Below are 23,384 nucleotides of genomic sequence, written 5' to 3'. Positions count from 1 at the left end.
TTCTGAACAATAAGAGTCTTTTTACAACTAATGGGTCACTACACCCTTATAGCATATACATATTTCTGAACAATAAGAGTATTTTTACAACTAATGGTTCACTACACCCTTATAGCATATACATATTTCTGAACAATAAGAGTCTTTTTGCAACTAATGGGTCACTACACCCTTATAGCATATACATATTTCTGAACAATAAGAGTATTTTTACAACTAATGGTTCACTACACCCTTATAGCAACATATTTCTGAACAACAAGAGTCTTTTTACAACTAATGGGTCACTACACCCTTATAGCATATACATATTTCTGAACAATAAGAGTATTTTTACAACTAATGGTTCACTACACCCTTATAGCAACATATTTCTGAACAACAAGTCTTTTTACAACTAATGGTTCACTACACCCTTATAGCATATACATATTTCTGAACAATAAGAGCATTTTTACAACTAATGGTTCACTACACCCTTATAGCATATACATATTTCTGAACAATAAGAGTCTTTTTACAACTAATGGTTCACTACACCCTTATAGCAACATATTTCTGATGAAACAAGTCTTTTTACAACTAATGGTTCACTACACCCTTATAGCATATACATATTTCTGAACAATAAGAGCATTTTTACAACCAATGGTTCACTACACCCTTATAGCATATACATATTTCTGAACAATAAGAGTATTTTTACAACTAATGGTTCACTACACCCTTATAGCAACATATTTCTGATGAAACAAGTCTTTTTACAACTAATGGTTCACTACACCCTTATAGCATATACATATTTCTGAACAATAAGAGCATTTTTACAACTAATGGTTCACTACACCCTTATAGCATATACATATTTCTGAACAATAAGAGTCTTTTTAACAACTAATATGGTTCACTACTGTCTTTCTTGTGAAAGTTCCAGCACAACTCGTGAGATATGATTGCAAACTTCACTCGATGAGATATAAATCGTATTGTTCGTTTTAAGCGTATTTTAAAATTGCTGTATATATATACCGGTACATATATCATAGCCACATCGACAAAAGGCAAAATGGACCCTGAGTGATTGGATGGGTGGGATAACGGTTCTTACAAAGAACAAGAATTCTGTATAATTAAAGGTACACACACTAGTTTTAGCCCGTAAAAATGGACACTAAGTTTAGTGAAATCTACAAACCTGCAACTCATATTTGGATAAAGTTATAACAGAGACAAGCTAAAGTCAGTGATGTTTAAACAGGGAAATACCGTCACAAATAACTAGAGCTTGTCTCGATAACAATTACTTGTCAGACGAACGTGCGTTTTTAGAATTATTAAAAAAATGCATTTTGGGGTATTGCAAAAGTATGGCTGACCAGAACCACTTCAGGTGCACGAAAATTAATATTCTAAATAATAAAATGTAAAGTACCTGTATTTCTAATTTAAATTATCAAAAACGGCTTTAATTGAGAAAAATATATATATGTCTAAGTGTTTAAAAACTAGGGTTTGTCCCTTTAAACGTTTACCAAAAAATGTGGGAGCCCCTTGTAAACGTGATGATTTATTAACCCTTATTCTGTCACTTTCTTTTTGGAAAATTTGAAGAATTTTCACCTATTATACATTTCTAGTAATATTATTAAAATCTGTGGATGGGTCATTTTTATTTAACAAAAAAATAAAAAATAAAAATACATAAGACATACAACAATTTAGCAAATATTTGGATATGTCATTCTAAGGTTATTCATTGGCACACTTTCCTTAGATGAAAACAATGCTAAGTGACGTCATAGTGATATGTATACATGTATATTAGTTAATGAATCAATGAATAAATGAATGAATGAATGAGTGAATATTTAGCAACACCCCAGCACAAAATACATTTTGTCTATTAGGTGTTAAAGAAAAGTATATTTTCATTTCAACTTATTTTTGTGCTTTTATCTTTGTTTTTGATATCCACATCAACAAACAAAAAGATATTTCTTAAAATTTTATTTTAAAATTTGTTAAATTCCATAAAAATATAACATACATGTAATTCACATTAAAAAAAATTAGATTTACAAAATTCAATCTGACTTTTAAAATCAGTAATCTATATTAGAATGATTTCTATACATGTTTTCTGCTATAAAATACAGATCTAAGAATCATATACAATATAAAATCTGATAACTGTAAAATATGAAGAAATACATTTACAAGTTTTTATATTTATATTTATCTTCACTCAGATATATTTTTATTTCTGGTTTGATGTAAAGAAACTGTCCAGAGTTATCAGCCCTTGTAACATATTTCTGACTAATGACTAAAATCACATATTCAATATATCTTTTTATCATCCATTAAAGGCTTTTCTAGGAGATATCGCTAGCACTATAATTTGCGATATCTCCTGCGATATTCTCTTAGGAGATATCGCAAATTATAATCATGATTGGTCAAATTATAATCAAAAGACATTACTTTGTTACGTCACTCTGTATTTTTCAGCGCTAAACCTGTCACTAGTGACGTCATGCCACTGTCGTTCTGCTGGTTAACAAGTCTACCGCTGCCAAATATATTGACATTCTACTCACATTACTGACATTGTTTACAACTGTCGCAAATGAAAAGAATGATAATAGATGATAAATGGAATACCCCTCTCGTGTCTTGTGATATCATAATTTATCAGCACTCGTTGATAAAAATATAAAATCCTCAGCAAGCCTCGGATTTTCATACTTTTATCAACTTGTGCTGATAAATTATGATATCACAAGACATGAGGGGAGTGTCCTCTATTTACCATAATTAGAATATTAATCTTTGTATATTTAATGTGTTTCTGATAATCATAATATTTTAAAATTTGATTTCTAAACTGGATTTTATTTTCCAATTAATATGTATGAAAAAAATTATATACAGTGAAACCCTACTAAACCGGACACCCTCAGGATCAAGACAAATGTCGAGTTTCAAGAGGGATACAGTTTAGAGAGGTTAAGTTCTGTCTTGTTTTTTAAAAAGTGACTGTAAAGCATCTGGTTTTCATAGAATTCCGGTTTACAGAGGTTAAGTTCTGTCTTGTTTTTTAAAAAGTGACTCTGTAAAGCATCTGGTTTTGAGAGAATTCCGGTTTACAGAGGTTAAGTTCTGTCTTGTTTTTTAAAAAGTGACTCTGTAAAGCATCTGGTTTTGAGAGAATTCCGGTTTACAGAGGTTAAGTTCTGTCTTGTTTTTTAAAAAGTGACTTTGGTTTACAGAGTGTCCGGTTTTGAGAGAATTCCGGTTTACAGAGGTTAAGTTCTGTCTTGTTTTTTAAAAAGTGACTGTAAAGCATCTGGTTGTGAGAGAATTCTGGTTTACAGAGGTTGAGTTCTGTTCTGTTTTTTAAAAAGTGACTCTGTAAAGCATCTGGTTCTAAGAGAATTCCGGTTTACAGAGGTTAAGTTCTGTCTTGTCTTGTTTTTTTAAAAAGTGACTCTGGTTTACAGAGTGTCCAGTTTTGAGAGAATTCCAGTTTACAGAGGGTCTGGTTTTGAGAGGTTTCACCGTATTAAGAAAAAATAAGAAAAAATTGAGTTACTTGTACAAACATTGGAATGATCAAAAACACAGTGAATAAACAAACACATTAATTCTAAACATTAAATATACAAATTCTAAAATTCTAAACATTAATTTTTTTTTTTTTAATATGTTATTTTAGTCATTAGTTGAAAGCATCTTACCAAGGGCAGTAAACTCTGTTTCTTTGAACTAAGATAAAATATTAAGATTTGTACCTAGACGGCTTTGTTTTAGTTTCGGGCAAGATCAATTATAGATCGACCTCTTGTAGAAGCTATTTTACTTTTGACCGAGTAGATTGTAAATCTAATACAAGATCTCTTTGTTTGCCTTTTTTTTTTAAAGATGACCAATGTAAATTAGTGTCACTGTTCATTTAGTTCAACACTTGTTACTGAATGTCACAGGTCACTTGGTTTAAAGTTCACAGTCCATTCGCCATATAGGACAGGTTGATTAATGTACTGGATTCACCCTGCCCATAGTCGAATTAGCCAACTGCTATTTTTAATTTAAAGCAGCTACAATGTTTAGTATTTGGCTAATAATATTAGGAAGTTTTAAATAATTTTTAAGGAAATATTCTACATACTGTAATAGTATCTCAAAATAGCTAAAACATACAATGTAATTATTTTCAGTGTGAAAAATTAATTTTTTTTTATCTCTGCATAAAATGTTTTAATTTTTTTTTATCTCAGCATAAAAAATTTAATTTTTTTTTTATCTCTGCATAAAGCATAAAGCAGAGACAAAGGGATATTTTGACACAGTTTCCACATGAAAAACTACACACTGGGACACATGTATGAGATCTTGAGAAAATGCTAACTTGTTCATCCTATATACATAACAATCAATTTTTAAAAATTAAATGCTCTCTCTCTTTTTTTGGGGTGTGTATTTTTATGCTTGTTTTTCTCATCCTGATTCATTTCATTTCAATTTATTATCATGCTTCTATCCAATTAAGGTTCAAGCATGCTGCCCTGGGCACACACACACCTCAGCTATCTGGGTTATCTGTCCAGGACAGTGGCTTACTTGTAATTGTTAGTGAGAGAGAAGAGGGTGTAGTGATCGTACACCCACCCAATGAGTTGTTAAAACTCGTTCTGGGTGGGAGCCTGTACCGGGCTGCAAAATCTTTGTAAAATAATAATACATTTACTCAATGGATAAGAGAACAAAAAGGCACTTGGACCAACCCCTAAAAATTGCACTCAATAATCATTTGGCATTCATAAAATAAAACTGAAAAGGGGTGGGGGACACTTAAAACATTTTATGGGACATTTACCCTAGCTTGTATATATATATATCTGAAGCTAGCTTATATAATTCTTGTGTAGCATTTTAATGTTTTCTTTTCTTATTAAATATCAGTCGTGAAAATAAAAAGAGCCAAAAAGAAGAGTAAAGAAGCAACGATGAATAAAAATCAATGTACATGAAGATATGCTTATGTAAACTGTGAGCAACAATTCTGCTTAATTCTGATTTCCATTTCTGATTAAATATTAAATTAAAAAACAAAACAAAAAAACATTTCTCATTTGCTAGATTAAGAATCTGTGTATAGCATTTTCACATGATCATTGAATATTGTTGTACATACACACTATACATATAGCTATGATATTTTGTTCTTTCAGAAAACAAAATGAAGGCAATGTAATTCAGGCCACCTCTAAACAAAATGAGGGCAATGTAATTCAGGCCACCTCAATACAAAATGATGGCAATGTAATTCGGGCCACCTCAATACAAAATGAGGGCAATGTAATTCGGGCCATCTCAATACAAAATGAGGGCAATGTAATTCAGGCCACCTTAATACAAAATGAGGGCAATGTAATTCAGGCCACCTTAATACAAAATGAGGGCAATGTAATTCAGGCCACCTCAATACAAAATGAGGGCAATGTAATTCAGGCCACCTCAATACAAAATGAGGGCAATGTAATTCAGGCCACCTCAATACAAAATGAGGGCAATGTAATTCAGGCCACTTCAATAAAAAATGAGGGCAATGTAATTCAGCCCACCTCAATACAAAATGAGGGCAATGTAATTCAGGCCACCTCAATACAAAACAAACTGTTCTCTCTCTTTTTTTTTCATATACATGTAAGTTTGCAACTTTAATTTCAGGATGTGTAACAGTTCAGTGCATAATAAATTTAAAATTGTGTATCTTAAAATGTTACTCGTGAATAGCAGGATAGTTTGTGTGAAATATTGTGGCCTGTGCATAGCAAGCTCACGATTCACAATGTGTTGTAGAACAGACTATTCCTTATATTTACAACCTAGGCACTGAAGTTAAAAGTTTTGTTTTGTTTAACAACACCACTAGAGCACATTGATTTATTAATCATCGACTATTGGATGTCAACCATTTGGTAATTCTGACACGTAGTCATCAGACGAAACCCGCTACATTTTCCCTAATGCAACAAGGGATCTTCTATATGCTCTTAAATATTCCCACAGACAGGATAGCACATACCACAGCCTTTGACCAGTTGTGATGCACCAGTTGGAACGAGAAAAAACCCCAATCAGTTGAATGGATCCACCGAGGTGGTTCGATCCTGTGATGCAAGCACCTCAGGCGAGCACTCAACCGACTGAGCTAAATCCCGCCCCCAGTTTAAGGACAAAGGAAAATAAAATATGCGTACTTCAAACTATATTTGTTGTACAATTAATTAGTAACATGTATTGTGGTTTAGTCGTATAGGTTTATGATGCTTTGTGAAAATGATGCTAGAACTACAAAACAAAAACACAAAGATGGGTGGGGCAATGGAGGTGAGGGGAGGGGCAAGTTGAAGTGGTGGGTGTTTCGTATATTTTGAAAAAGCACATGGGATTCAAATCACGGGGGGGGGGGGGAAAAACACCTCCCATACCATCGTACTAGATCTGGCCCTGGAATGTTATAATAATCCATTGATAAACAGTCATAATAATTATATATAATATGTACATATTATTGTGTATAGAGAAATACTGGTTGCAATTGTTTAAGGCAGTATAAATGCATTTATAATATTAATATACACATGTATGTGACAATATATAAAATATACATACATGTACATATAACATACTAAATATATTGCAATATAAACAATTACATGTATATCTATACAATTAATTAGAAATTAATTACAAAAGCATAATCTGTACAATAATTACTAATATTTACATTCATTTTGTAATATTTTGATTTATAAAATTATGTACAAATAAACATTTTAAAATTTAAATAAAGTATTTAAAATTATAAAAATAATTACTGTAGTTTTTTGTTTTTTTTACATAAACAGAGGTAATATCCTCTATTGTTCAAAGATTATATCTATTATGTTAATAATAAACATTAATAAAGGCCCTTTCACACAAAAAGAGAAAGAGATGGGATAGAAATAAAGACAGACAGAAAATTGATATTGTTTTTGAAATGAGTTAAGTTCTCTTAGACTAGTTAGTGAAGCACAGAACATATCAAATAACTCATAGTTTTAAATAAATTGTAGCCCCAACTGAGAATAATCTATTGGAAATAATCCAATTTGAGAGAGACATTTTAAAGGGACATTCCTGAGTTTGCTGCATTGCAAGACATTTCCAACTAATAAAATATTTCTACGATTAAACTTACATATTAAATATATTTTCTTGTTTAGAATATCAGTGTCTGTATATTCAATGTGTTTCTGGTCATCTGAATATTTTTAGTAAATAAAATGAAATTTAACCTAGTACAAATATTAGAACGATCAGAAACATGTTTAATATACAGCCAATAATATTTTATGCAGAAACATATATTTGATATGTAATTACCATCATTAAAAAGTCTCTGATAGTCGATAACATCTTTAAAATTCCAGCAAACTCAGGAATGTCCCTTTAATAATACCTATAGTGTATTTGAAATACGTGTAATCCATTTTTAGAAGAGACAGACAGACAGAGAGACAGACAGACAGAGAGACAGAGGGAGAGACACAGAGAGAGATATTGATAATAATGTTTTACATGTGCCATTTTTAGTATATCTGGAGAAGTTAAAGGGACATACACAAGTTTCAACCCGTGAAAATTAACACTAAGTTTAGTTAAAGGGACAGACCCTAGTTTCAACCTGTAAAAATTAACACTAAGTTTAGTTAAAGGGACAGACCCTAGTTTCAACCTGTAAAAATTAACACTAAGTTTAGTTAAAGGGACATACCCAAGTTTCAACCTGTAAAAATTAACACTAAGTTCAGTTAATCTACAAACCTGTAACACATTTGGATAAAGTTATAATTGAGTTAAACACGAGTCTGTGACTTTGAAATGGTGAAATACTCTCTAAAAATAGACTAAAACTCGACTCCATAACTGTTACTTCTCAGACGCACGTGCGTTTTTAAAATATGAGAAATGCATTTTGTGGTATTAAAAACACCAGGATAACCAAAAACATTTCGAATGTACGGAAATTGATAATCTAAATAATAAAATCTAAGTAAAGTTTGATTTAAGTTACCAAAAATGGTTATAATAGTCAAAAATATGTGTTAAATGTTTAAAAATTAGGGCATGTCCCTTTAATAATTAGTTTTTTTTTGTGTTTTTTTTAACAACACCACTAGAGTACATTGATTAATTGATCATTGGATGTTAAACATTTGTTAATTCTGACATATATAGTCTTAGAAAGGAAACCTGCTACATTTTTCCATTAGCCGCAAGGGATCTTTTATGTACACCATCCCATAGACAGGACAGCACATACCACAGCCTTTGTGTGTACTGGCTGAGATCAGAAATACCCCACTGATGGGGAATGATGCAAGACCGACTGCGCATCAAGAAAGTGCCTTCACCACTGGGCTATAATCCCACTCTTTTTATCTTGAGAAAGACAATATTTTACCTGAATATATTTGAGAAGGATAAGTGGCCCAGTTTTAGAGATCAATTAAGACTTGACATTTAACTGTAAAACTCATTTTGGCACGTCTTAGTCAACATCACACAAGAAAGACAGTAATGTGGAAACATGGTCATCTTCTTCAGCCGTTTCACATGCTCTCCTGGTTGTCTGCCCTTGATTAACTGACATTCATAACATTCTTACAGTTAAACTGTGATTACACATGTACAGTAAAACCGCTTAAGACCGGACCCTCTGTAAACCGGACATTTGTCTTTGTCCAAGGGTGTCCGGTTTAGAGGAGTTTTACAGAGTCCCTTTTAGAAAAACTGGACAGAACTTAACCTCTCTAAACCAGATCCCTCTTTAAACCGGACATTTGTCTTGGTCACCAGGGTGTCCGGTTAAGAGGGGTTTCACTGTAACTACAGATATACATTCAAGACGCACAAATAGACCGTTTCTACTTGAGTAGAACTAACAGATAAATATGACCTGATTAACTGTGCGTTTCATATAATTAAGTCCCCTTTCCCTATCCCTCTTTTCTTTACCATGAAATCCTTGATGTAGAATTGCCCTACATGTTAAGGAAGGATGGAAGGAAGGAAGGAAATGTTTTATTTAACAACGCACTCAACACATTTTATTTACGGTTATATGGCATGGAACATATGGTTAAGGAAAGAAGGAAGGAAGGAAGGTAATGTTTTATTTAACAATGCACTCAACACATTTTATTTATGGTTATATGGCATGGAACATATGGTTAAGGAAAGAAGGAAGGAAGGAAGGTAATGTTTTATTTAACGACGCACTGAACACATTTTATTTACAGTTATATGGCATCGGATACATGTAAAGGAGACAATGCACCAATATGACAGAACCAGGCATTTACATATCTCAAATCTATATGTTACATTTGTTTTTACCCCTTCGCCACCCCACCCCCCACCCACACTAATTTTTTTCATGAAATTTCCTGATTTAATCGCCCTACGGCAGATGATATGCACCAATATGACCAAATCAAGCATTTACTTAATACTTTTAGTATTTTAGCAATTTGGGATCTGATGTAGGTGGCCACGTTAGACAGGTAACCACTTATTACAAGTGCATTTACATTATAAATCGTTTGAGATGGAAAAAAAGTGGCCGCCTAAGGCAGGTGACCACTAATTACAGGTGGCCGCTAGGACAGGTTTGACTGTAGTCCAATATATATATATATATGCCTATATTAAGATTTCTCCCTAAATCTAGTTGTTGTGCCTACAGTGAGCTTGCTTGAACCATCTGAAAGTCATCAGTTAAAACTGTACAGTCCCAAGCACCAAACTTTGAACACTCTCGTATTGAAATGTTCACGTAATAACACAACAACCAGCTGCAGGTACTACATCAATCGTTCTGCGATTGTTTAGAAGAGTTTGATAGAGGCGTATTCCGTCGGAGGTTCTCGCTGGTAATCTTTACGATACGGCTTTGGTGGTTGGCTCTTAAGTTCAAGGTCGGCATAGTGCAGGCCCCCGCCATTATCATTCGTATCTCGTTTGTCGCTGGAATACTGCTGCAAGAAAAACGGCATCAGTGGCAGAATTAAAACATGAAGTTGAAAAAAAAAAATTGACGAAATTTCTTGAATTCCATGAAAAATTCTGCCACTCAAATGCCTTTGTTCTTACAGAGAAATCTTGCCAGTGGATTTTTCTCTTTTTTTAATGTTTTAAAAGCTTAAAATGACAACTTAAACATACCGGTACATTATGTTATATGTGGTATTTGGAAAAGGAACAGAAAATTAAAATGTCCTCCAGTAATGTCAAGTTGATCATGTACTTTTACTGTGTGTGCATTTTTTTATTTTTTTTTAAATTTGTTTATTCATATATTTATTTTTTAAAAGCTTTAATGACAACTTAAACATACCGGTACAGAATGTTACATGTGGTATTTAGAAAAGGAACAGAAAATTAAAATATCCTCTAGTAATGTCAAGTTGATCATGTACTTTTACTGTGTGTGCATTTTTTTTTTTTTTTAAATTTGTTTATTCATATATTGATCATGTGCATGTACTTTTCCTGTGTGTGATTTGTTTCTTGTTGTTTTCTTTAAAAAAAAAAAATTTGTTTATTCATATTTTTTTTTTTTTTTTTTTGGGGGGGGGGGGGGATATTTTATCAAATATTAGTAATTTTAGACAAAGTTCTACCATCTACTTTTACTATTTCTTCGTACTGTGTATTGAACTTCGTTCTAAAATGAAAAGACTGCAGAGGCAGATCTAGGGGTGGCCCCCACTAAATTTAGCGACAATTTTATTATATATTAATTTTCATTTTTTAACGATCCCCTCCAAACCTCCCCCAAAGTTCCATTGACATTCTGCCTCATGTTATTGGGGCTGCCCTTAAATGGATTTTCTGGATCCGACCACAGAACTGGATATAATCAAAGATTCAAACAACCCCTTAGTGGGGGGATGGGGACAGTTGCACCTCGAGAAAAATGAGGGACAAAATTCCCTTTTTGTGTACCTGAAGGACACCCTCTATTACCGATCCCCGATTATTTCTGTACAGTTCTAATGCAGCAAGAGATATTTTATATATGTAAGGGCAGGGCTTAGCCCAGTGGTAAAGCGCTCGCTAGATGCGCAGTCGGTCTGGAATCAATCCCCATCGGTGGGCCCACTGGGGTATTTCTCGTTCCAGCCAGTGCTCCACAACTGGTGCAACTAAGGACGCGGTATGTACTATCCTGTCTGTGGGATGGTGCATATAAAAGATCCCTTGCTGTTAATCGAAAAGGAAATGTTTTATTTAACGACGCACTCAACACATTTTATTTACGGTTATATGGCGTCAGACATATGGTTAAGGACCACACATATACTGAGAGAAGAAACCCGCTGTCAGCACTTCATAGGCTACTCTTTTTGATTAGCAGCAAGGGATCTTTTATATGCACCATCTCAGACAGGATAGCACATACCACAGCCTTTGATGTACCAGTCGTGGTGCACTGGCTGGAGCGAGAAATAGCGCAATGGGCCCATTGATGGGGATAAATCCCACACCGACCGCGCATTGAGCGAGCGCTCTACCACTGGGCTACACCTCACTCCAAAAACTGAATACAGATGAAGGTATATAAATTAAGTGTAAAGGTAATTTGTTACAAAATTCACATAGGGTGAAATTACTTTCACAAGGCAATATTCTGATAAAGCTGCTTTGGATCTTTTATATAATATGCATTTTCCAATGGATGGGCAGAATGTAGCCCAGTGGTAAAGCGCTCGCCTGATGCACGGTCGGTCTGGGATTGATCCCCATCGGTGGACCCACTGGGCTATTTCTCATATTCCAGCCAGTACACCATGACTGGTATATCAAAGGTCGTGGTATGTGCTATCCTGTCTGTGGTTATATGGTGCATATAAAAGATCTCTTGCTACTAATGTAAAAATGAAGTGGGTTTCCTTTGTATGTCAAAATTACCAAATGTATTGTTAAACAAAAAACTAAAATTTATTTGACTGGGATGGAGGACAAAAATAGAATCCATTGATGGAGACCTGGACAGGGAAGGAAGGAGATGTTTTATTTAACGACGCACTCAACACATTTCATTTAAGGTTATATGGCATCAGACATATGGTTACGGACCACACAGATTTTGAGAGGAAACCCGCTGTCCCCACTACATGGGCTACTCTTTTCAATTAGCAGCAAAGGATCTTTTATATGCACCATCACAGACAGGATAGCACATACCACAGCCTTTGATGTACCATTCGTCTATTTTGTAAATATGAATGTTCTGTCCCCTCCCTCACCCCCCCCCCCCCCCCAATGTTAGTGTTTTTAAGCTCTATCTCCCTCTTTAGGTGACATATCTGATTATTACTATTATTTAATAAAATTGTATAAACTTAAAAGTAAAGTACGGCTAGTGAATTTTTAATCGTGGCTAGTACATTTTTTAAATCACTGATCCCATGGCTAGTGGATTTTATAAAAATTCTAGAAGCCCTACTAACCATCTATCTTACCACACTGTGGCACGTTATGTATCTTGCCCTGACAAATGTTTAATCCTACCCTAATACAAGAAGAAGAAGAAATGGTTTATTTAACGACGCACTCAACACATTTTATTTACGGTTATATGGCGTCAGACATATGCTTAAGGACCACACAGATATTGAGGGAGGAAACCCGCTGTCGCCACTACATGGACTACTCTTTCCGATTAGCAGCAAGGGATCTTTTATTTGCACTTCCCACAGGCAGGATAGCACAAACCACGGCCTTTGTTAAACCAGTTATGGATCACTGGTCGGTGCAAGTGGTTTACACCTACCCATTGAGCCTTGCGGAGCACTCACTCAGGGTTTGGAGTTGATATCTGGATTAAAAATCCCATGACTCGACTGGGATCCGAATCCAGTACCTACCAGCCTGTAGACCGATGGCCTAACCACGACGCCACCGAGGCCGGTACCCCTAATACAATCAACAGTTATTGTGTTTGTTAAACACACGGTAATTATGAAACACTAGAGCATTAGAGAAGCAACCCACTACGACAATACAAGATATATATGTACAATATCAAGCTGTCCCACAATGCACTGCACACAACAGAAATGTATATATCAGCTGTAGATCTCAAGCTCAGTTTGGAATGGGAAAAAAGTAAGTGTACCGGTAACTGTGATGCATTAAAAAAACAATGTGTATACATAAAAATGAGATACAGATAGATTCGTATAGATTCGGTAATAATGTATCTGTTAATATACATGTTGGTCAAAGAAAGGTTTTTAGAAAAAGGCAAGCAGAATGTAAAATTATGTTTCATGGAATTCAAGAGCAAAAGAAAACAATTCTAACTAAACATAGCAAACTAAAAAAATATATGTAAAATAAGCAAAAAGCTGGATTTTATCTAGAATAGCAAGCCGATATGTTTTATGTTAATAAGAAAAAACTGGATTATGTTTTATGTTAATAAGAAAAAAACTGGATTATTAATCGCTAGCTACATGTGGTATATATTTTTCTGTTAACAATTTCAAGTTGTAACTAAAGAATAATTGGATTTGACCTGAATGGCAAGTTGATTACATTATTGTAACTAAGCAAAAAATGGGGGGCGGGATGTAGCCCAGTGGTAAAGCGCTCGCTTGATGCACGGTCAGTCTGGGATTGATTCCCATCTGTGGGCCCATAGCGCTATTTCACGTTCCAGCCAGTGCATGACAGCAGTGATGGTAGGCCGTGGTATGTGTTATCCTGTCTGTGGGATGGTGCATATAAACGATCCCTTGCTACTAATGGGAAAATTAGCGGGTTTCCTCTCTAAGATTATGGGGTGAGATGTAGCCCAGTGGTACAGCGTTTGCTTGATGTGCGGTTGGTCTAGGATCGATCCCCGTTGGTGGACCCATTGGGCTATTTCTCGTTCCAGCCAGTGCACCACGACTGGTATATCAAAGGCCGTGGTATGTGTTATCCTGTCTGTGGGATGGTGCATATAAAAGATCCCTTGCTACTAATGGGAAAATTAGCGGGTTTCCTCTTAAGATTATGGGGCGAGACGTAGCCCAGTGGTACAGCGTTCGCTTGATGGGCAGTTGGTCTGGGATCGATCCCTGTTGGTGGAGCCATTGGGCTATTTCTCACTCCAGCCAGTGCACCACGACTGGTATATCAAAGGCCGTGGTATGTGTTATCCTGTCTGTGGGATGGTGCATATAAAAGATCTCTTGCTACTAATGAAATTTTTTTAGCGGGTTTCCTCTCTAAGATTATGGGGCGAGACGTAGCCCAGTGGTACAGCGTTCGCTTGATGGGCAGTTGGTCTGGGATCGATCCCTGTTGGTGGAGCCATTGGGCTATTTCTCACTCCAGCCAGTGCACCACGACTGGTATATCAAAGGCCGTGGTATGTGTTATCCTGTCTGTGGGATGGTGCATATAAAAGATCCCTTACTGCTAATCAGATATTTTTCACCAAGGCCTGATTCAGAATTGTCCATCAGGAGTGTGGACACAAAAAGTATACATATAAATAAATAAAATACAATCGTGTAGAAAGTTTTCCTTTATGTCTCGTTACTGCAAGAGGAAAAGCTGCAAATATTACCATTTCTGTGGAAAGATATCGATGACAGAAAATATCAATTAAAATGATGGAACCACATGTCTTGATGGATGGAAATGTTTTATTTAATGATGCACTCAACACATTTTATTTACAGTTATATGGCGTCAGACATATGGTTAAAGGACCACTCAGATATTGAGAGAGGAAACCCGCTGTCGCCACTTCATGGGCTACTCTTTTCAATTACCAGCAAGGGATCTTTTATATGCACCATCCCACAAACAGGATAATAAATACCAAAGCCTTTGTTACACCAGTTGTGGTGCACTGGCTGGAACGAGAAATAGCCCAATGGGTCCACCGACGGGGATCGATCCTGAGCCGACTGCACATTGAGCGAGCAATTTTTTGCAGTTGTCAAATAGACAATAACACCCAGAAATCTAAAAACCATATCAGGGCAGTAGTTAGTGTGTGTGTGTGTGTGTGTGTGTGTGTGTGTGTGTGTGTGTGTGTGTGTGCAAGGGGGACAATTACCACCCCCAGAATTTCTTTTTTTATAGAAACTTGAAAGAAAATTCTCTTCTAAACCGTTTAAGGAGTTTTAGACTATTAACTACTCGGTCCCCCCCCCCCCCCCCCAACAAAAATTCCTAGCTTACAGCCCTGCATATACAGTGATACCTGCCTAAACCCAAAGTTTCTAAATTCTAAAACACGACCCTCTAAACAACGGACCCTGTCTAAATTGGACGATCCAGTTTAGACAGGTTTCACTGTATTACTAATTAATCTAGGGCCGTAGCTATAGTGAGGGGCATTTTTTTTTTACTATGTAACCTCCCTGAAATAACTGCAAAATAGTATTTCAGAGACTCTAGATTTCAAAATGTCCCAAACCTCCTAGTGTTTTGCGCCTTCCATGCTCATTCGTTCCAAGAATTCATCTGGCCCTCCTCCCCCACCCCCCAAAAAAACAATTCCTAGCTACAGCCCTGTAACTATACATGTAGGTCCTTGATCACTTAACTTGGCCTGTCCCACTGTTTAAAGACATCACTTTCTAGTGACGTAATTAGAAGGAAGGACATGTTTTATTTATCGACGCACTCAACACATTTTATTTACGGTTATATGGCATCAGACATATGGTTAAAGGACCACAAAGATATTGAGAGAGGAAACCCGCTGTCGCCACTTTGTGGGCTACTCTTCCGATTAGCAGCAAGGGATCTTTTATATGCACCATCTCACATACAGGGTTGTACATACCACAGCCTTTGTTACACCAGTTGTGGAGCACTGGCTGGAACGAGAACTAGCTCAATGGGTCCACCGACGCGGATCGATCCTAGATCGACTGCGCATCAGGCGAGCACTGTACCACTGGACATAATTAGAATGAATGTTTAATGACAGCTTCAGCACAAAAAATTAAATCGGCCATTGGGTATCAAAGAAAGATGTGTGATGATCCACATCAGTTTAAAATTCCACAATAATTAATACATATAATGTTGACAGCTATGAAAGAGTTACGTTTATGAAAGGCACCATGAATATTAAAAATGAAAAAGACAAAAATAAACGCTATGGTCAGACCATGAAAACACTCGTAAATAAATCAATAATGAAAACATATTTCAAATTATTACCCCAGCAGGCACTCATAACGGGGAAAATAAAAATCACTGAGAAATTATCATGCATTGGTCTAACAAACAATACTATTGGATGATTTGACACTTACAAACCAATGACTGTGTCGGTACTAAATAGGACGCCATCACGATTTGGCAAACACACACAATGACGTCATGTAGTTTAAAGATTTTGTGTTTACGGCTGTCTGTTCTTGGTGTTAAATTTATAACAAAATGTAATTTTAATGCAATTCATTATAGATTTTGTAGCAGAATAAAGAGAACTGTTGTTTTTGAAAATTATCTATGAACGTGATTAAATTACAAAGTTATAGCAATACTCAGAACAGTGTGTAAAGTGGTTTATATAGTTTCTATACATGTACGTGCTTATATGTGTGTTGAAAATACAGGTTTTTAGAGAAAAAATACATTGTGTAGCTCAGGTAATAAATAGAATAACAAACTCGGCACCAATTATTATCAAATTTATATCCCTCATGAAATAATTTTCGTTTGTCACTCTCTAAAGCTCGTGACAAATGAAAATTATTTCACTCGGGACATAAATTTGATAATAACTGGTACCTCGTTTATTATCCTCTGTTTATTACCCATATGGTTAAAAATATCTTGGTACATATCAAAGTGATACGTCCCACTTGACGTTCTAGTGGGACGTAACACTTCGACATCACATGATGACATCATCGATTTGGTGCATTACAACCTTACAGGAACGTAAACCAAACGAGTCGAGTGATATAAATTAAGATCGATTATGGGTAATAAATAGGATATTAAACTCGCTACCATTTCGTATCATGTCTATATCCCTCGTGAAATAATTTTCAAGGTGACCCTGCACCATGATGAGCAATATGTGCTGTATTAGCCACTCTCAATGAAACTCATGAGAATGTTGCCGCCCCTGCACTACGATGAGGAATATAGCAGACATATTGTTATCTCTTTGATACCTGGAAAACAATGTTTCTTAAAGTTACAGACCCTAGTTTTCAAGTATATGGGTCCGAGCTATCCCATGAACGAAAGCTATGAAAGATATTTCTTTTTCTCATCCTCAGGTATATAGGACAGAGCTATCCCATGAATAAGAGATATTTCTTTCTCTCAGCCTCAGGTATGTAGGACAGAGCTATCCCATGAAAGAAAGCTATGTAAGATATTTCTTTCTCTCATCCTCAGGTATATAGGAAAGAGCTATCCCATGAAAGAAAGCTATGTAAGATATCTCTTTCTCTCATCCTCAGGTATACAGGAAAGAGCTATCCCATGAACGAAAGCTATGAAAGATATTCTTTCTCTCATCCTCAGGTATGTAGGACAGAGCTACCCCATGAAAGAAAGCTATGTAAGATATTTCTTTCTCTCATCCTCAGGTATATAGGAAAGAGCTATCCCATGAAAGAAAGCTATGTAAGATATCACTTTCTCTCATCCTCAGGTATACAGGAAAGAGCTATCCCATGAAAGAAAGCTATGTATGAAATCTCTTTCTCTCATCCTCAGGTATATGGGACAGAGCTATCCCATGAAAGAAAGCTATGTAAGATATCTCTTTCTCTCATCCTCAGGTATACAGGAAAGAGCTATCCCATGAAAGAAAGCTATGTAAGAAATCTCTTTCTCTCATCCTCAGGTATATGGGACAGAGCTATCCCATGAAAGAAAGCTATGTAAGATATTTCTTTCTCTCATCCTCAGGTATATGGGACAGAGCTATCCCATGAAAGAAAGCTATGTAAGAAATCTCTTTCTCTAATCCTCAGGTATATGGGACAGAGCTATCCCATGAAAGAAAGCTATGTAAGATATATCTTTCTCTAATCCTCAGGTATACAGAACCGAGCTATCCCATGAAAGAAAGCTATGCATGATATATCTTTCTCTAATCCTCAGGTATATGGGACAGAGCTATCCCATGAAAGAAAGCTATGCATGATATATCTTTCTCTAATCCTCAGGTATATAGAACAGAGCTATCCCATGAAAGAAAGCTATGCATGATATATCTTTCTCTGATCCTCAGGTATATGGGACAGAGCTATCCCATGAAAGAAAGCTATGAAAGATATATCTTTCTCTCATCCTCAGGTATATGGGACAGAGCTATCCCATGAAAGAAAGCTATGCATGATATATCTTTCTCTGATCCTCAGGTATATGGGACAGAGCTATCCCATGAAAGAAAGCTATGCATGATATCTCTTTCTCTGATCCTCAGGTATATGGGACAGAGCTATCCCATGAAAGAAAGCTATGCATGATATCTCTTTCTCTGATCCTCAGGTATATGGAACAGAGCTATCCCATGAAAGAAAGCTATGTAAGTTATCTCTTTCTCTCATCCCCAGGTATATGGGACAGAGCTATCCCATGAAAGAAAGCTATGTAAGATATCTCTTTCTCTCATCCTCAGGTATATGGGACAGAGCTATCCCATGAAAGAAAGCTATGTAAGATATCTCTTTCTCTCATCCTCAGGTATATGGGACAGAGCTATCCCATGAAACAAAGCTATGTAAGATATCTCTTTCTCTCATCCTCAGGTATATGGGACAGAGCTATCCCATGAAAGAAAGCTATGTAAGATATCTCTTTCTCTCATACTCAGGTATATAAGACAGAGCTATCCCATGAAACTAAGCTATGAAAGAAATCTCTTTCTCTCATCCTCAGGTATATAAGACAGAGTTATCCCATGAAACTAAGCTATGTAAGATATCTCTTTCTCTCATCCTCAGGTATATGGGACAGAGCTATCCCATGAAAGAAAGCTATGTAAGAAATCTCTTTCTCTCATCCTCAGGTATATGGGACAGAGCTATCCCATGAAAGAAAGCTATGTAAGATTGATAGGCCTCAGATTACAGTTATCTTCCCATTTGGTTGTCCAAAATCCGGAAGTTTCACCGCGCAAGTAGTCTGCTGTTTGACTGTGATTATTTCATGGCAGACAGCTATGAAGTGGCAACTGTTTGACTGAAGTGACAGGGGATAGCATGTAGTTTAAAAACATGTGTAACTTGTTGACATTGAAGACTTGTTTGTGGTAATTCCGGCCCATGCAAAAGTAGTGCTTTTTGTGTAAAATGGGTGTACTCCGGCCTGGTTTAGAGGGTGTGTCTGTTTAAACCAATATGCTGGGAGAAAGAGCTGGACAACAGGGGTTGTCCTTTTCAGGGTGTGTGTCCCCCATGCAGGCAAAGGTACATACAAAACTTCACGGGCCTGCTGATATTAATAAAAATGTTATAGCCACTAAGGCTATATAGAAACATATAGCGAAATTAATTGTGGTCTGAGGCCTGATATAGTTCACACATTACACCGGTTAAATGCTTGATTCTGATGAAAGTATTATAACCAGAGAGGTGAAATTACACAGACTGATTGTGCATACCACAAGGAATATGAAAACTAATTTATTTATTTTCTAAATATTTTATTAAATTAAAAAACATTTATTTTGAATTTATTAAAAATTAAAATTAAAAGTTTCAACTTTTAAATTTCAATATCCTCCAAAATAGCATAAAATGACCTCTGATGTTACTACAGGTTGTTGCAATATTTTTTAACAGTTTTGAGCTAATAATTTGGTAAAAAAGAGCAAAAGTTGGATTTTGTTAGTCAATATTGAGATTTTGATTTTTTTACATATTGAATTTTAATGAGTTTCTCAATTATTGCAATTGGACAGAAGATCTAAATATAATGAATATATCACTACTAAATGTAATTAAACACTTTAAATAAATAGTATACAGTTTTTAACAAGATTAAGTACTCTAATAATACATTTCACCTACATTTATGTAAATTACACACTTCAGTCATTTTTCAAAAATGGTCTTTTATCCTTAGAAAATCTAATAGGCTAATATTCTATGCTGTCTGAATGTATTTATTGTGTTCAGTAATCAGATGCTGGTATACTTGTCAAGTTTATTGCAGAAAATGTGCCAAAAAGGTTAACATTTGGCTTGTAATACATATGGCAGAATAATCCATAATGCATATTCAGTGGTCATTACTACAAACATCCTTCCAATCAAGAAATACTACACTGAGGTATCCCAGACACTGGCACATGACTACACTTGTTAACAGTTATCACTGGAAACTGAAAAATATGGTGCAAGTACCTCTTGGTAGGATTTATATCAGCATTTTGTGACAAAATCTTCATTTTCAAAGTTGTCGTCAACAAAAAAAATATTATGGTGTATACCTAAGTAATATCTGTAGGGCATATTCATATTAATATGCATTTATATGGACTGTTTTGCCTTTTACAAAGTGGCTACATGTCTAATACAGTAAATGAAGTAGATTAAGTAAATACAGCAGGTCAAAATTGAATATGAGGCCTATCATGTCTAATTTTCCCTGAAATTAGTGTGTAAACATTTGTTGCAAATGGCCCCAATTTTGTGACTTTCACCATCCCTCTGACACATTTCTAATAATGTATCATGAATTCAGTCACCATATCTTTACTAAGCCTCCACTTATCATATCTAAAATGCAAAATTTTACAGTTTTAGATTTTTTTGTTTCTCAAAAATTTAAATTATAAGTTTAATATTTAATTAAAAATGAAGTAAAATCTAATGATTGATTTTTTTCCTTTAAATATTTCAAAATCTTTCCAAGACAACACTGTGCAGATAGAACATATGTAGAAGAAAATATAGCTGCTCATTGTATGAAGAAATTCCAAAATTTGATAAAGTTATTACATTTTGAAGTTGGTGTCCCTCAAGTTTCCATTGCTAAAATTGGCCATGGCAAGGCACTGTGGTAGGTGTTTTAACACAGCCTCTGTATACTCTCAGTTTAAAGGTGACATACCGATACTTACCGAGCATTGCTTTAATATGTATATCATTGGAATGCATTAGTGTGGGCCAGTTTTTAGGGGGAAAAATGGACTGATAGGCCTCAGATTACAGTTATCTTCCCATTTGGTTGTCCAAAATCCGGAAGTTTCACCGCGCAAGTAGTCTGCTGTTTGACTGTGATTATTTCATGGCAGACAGCTATGAAGTGGCAACTGTTTGACTGAAGTGACAGAGGATAGCATGTAGTTTGTAAACATGTGTAACTTGTTGACATTGAAGACTTGTTTGTGGTAATTCCGGCCCATGCAAAAGTAGTGCTTTTTGTGTAAAATGGGTGTACTCCGGCCTGGTTTAGAGGGTGTGTCTGTTTAAACCAATATGCTGGGAGAAAGAGCTGGACAACAGGGGTTGTCCTTTTCAGGGTATGTGTCCCCCATGCAGGCAAAGGTACATACAAAACTTCACGGGCCTGCTGATATTAATAAAAATGTTATAGCCACTAAGGCTATATAGAAACATATAGCGAAATTAATTGTGGTCTGAGGCCATCTCTTTCTCTCATCCTCAGGTATATGGGACAGAGCTATCCCATGAAAGAAAGCTATGTAAGATATATCTTTCTCTAATCCTCAGGTATATGGGACAGAGCTATCCCATGAAAGAAAGCTATGAAAGAAATCTCTTTCTCTCATCCTCAGGTATATAGGAAAGAGCTATCCCATGAAACTAAGCTATGAAAGAAATCTCTTTCTCTCATCCTCAGGTATATGGGACAGAGCTATCCCATGAAAGAAAGCTATGTAAGATATATCTTTCTCTAATCCTCAGGTATATGGGACAGAGCTATCCCATGAAAGAAAGCTATGAAAGAAATCTCTTTCTCTCATCCTCAGGTATATAGGAAAGAGCTATCCCATGAAACTAAGCTATGAAAGAAATCTCTTTCTCTCATCCTCAGGTATATGGGACAGAGCTATCCCATGAAAGAAAGCTATGTAAGATATATCTTTCTCTAATCCTCAGGTATATGGGACAGAGCTATCCCATGAAACAAAGCTATGTCAGAAATCTCTTTCTCTAATCCTCAGGTATATGGGAGAGAGCTATCCCATGAAACAAAGCTATGAAAGAAATCTCTTTCTCTCATCCTCAGGTATATAGGAAAGAGCTATCCCATGAAACTAAGCTATGAAAGAAATCTCTTTCTCTCATCCTCAGGTATATGGGACAGAGCTATCCCATGAAACAAAGCTATGAAAGCTATTTCTATTTTTTTTGGAATATCATTCAATAATGCTTAACAAGGGGAACTACATTTCAGAAAAATGTTTTACATGTAGATTGATATTTTACATTTAAAACCTTCCTGGAGTAAAACCGTTCCTATAAAACTTATTTTATTAATTTGTAGCGTTAAATGTTTAACACATAAAACAAGCATTCTAATTTTGAAAACTAGTCTATATCATTTATAAATGATAAAAAAAGCAAACATTCCTTTTTCAGCCATCTTAGTCTTTTGGTGTAAAATAATAGTTTATTTATTGAATGGATGATAAAAAAAACAAGAATCCATCATTTGAAGTCATGTGGGATATAAAAGTACACCATCGGTGATGGAAATTTTGGCCCATAATGAGTAAAATTGGCTTATCACTTTGTGAGTAAAGTGAGCAAATCATGCATAAAGTGTGAGCGAGCACATTAATAAATTAATAATAATAATAATATATAATAATATTATACATAGTGAAACCTGCCTAAACCGGACCCTGAACAAACAAGAATTCTGTCAAAACCAATCTAATTAAAATTAGCTCCACTATTACATGTCATTTAACAGCAGCCCGTTATAGCTCACATCCAGTTGACCTTTCATTCGACCAATCAAAACCTTACTTGCAAAATCATGCCAGTGATTTGAAAAGAATTTGAAAACATTCGGGATTATGCCGAGGGTATACGAAATGATTCGGGTGAATTATGAAGTATACCGGAAACTAATTTCAATATAAAATTTTATATAAAATTTGTTTCAAGACGAAAAAAAACAATGTGATGGTATAGCCATAAAATCTGTTTATACTAGTATACAATCCAAAGTTTATTACTGCACTTTTCCCCCTGTTTTTTCAATGTTCAAATAGACCAACAATTTCGCCTATTGCATAAATAGTCTCGCCCGATATTTTTAGAATTTGTATGCTCCTGAATAACGCTATAAAA

At 35.4% G+C, this 23,384-nt stretch overlaps 1 protein-coding gene across 1 annotated transcript in view; it reads right to left on the bottom strand.

Moving 5' to 3' along the window:
- Window positions 1-9,251: 9,251 nt before the first annotated feature.
- Window positions 9,252-23,384, bottom strand: part of LOC121386193 — a 40,971-nt gene continuing 26,838 nt past the window's right edge. Inside the window, exon 8 of the mRNA XM_041517025.1 lies at window positions 9,252-10,094. Coding sequence (XP_041372959.1) covers window positions 9,945-10,094 — 150 coding nt within the window. The 3' untranslated portion in view covers window positions 9,252-9,944. The remainder of the gene's footprint in view (window positions 10,095-23,384) is intronic.

Source organism: Gigantopelta aegis, chromosome 12 (genome assembly GCF_016097555.1).
Source record: "Gigantopelta aegis isolate Gae_Host chromosome 12, Gae_host_genome, whole genome shotgun sequence".
Lineage (NCBI taxonomy): Eukaryota > Metazoa > Mollusca > Gastropoda > Neomphalida > Peltospiridae > Gigantopelta > Gigantopelta aegis.
The sequence above is the reverse complement of the archived record's forward strand: the minus strand, read 5'-3'. Positions and strand labels throughout refer to the sequence as shown.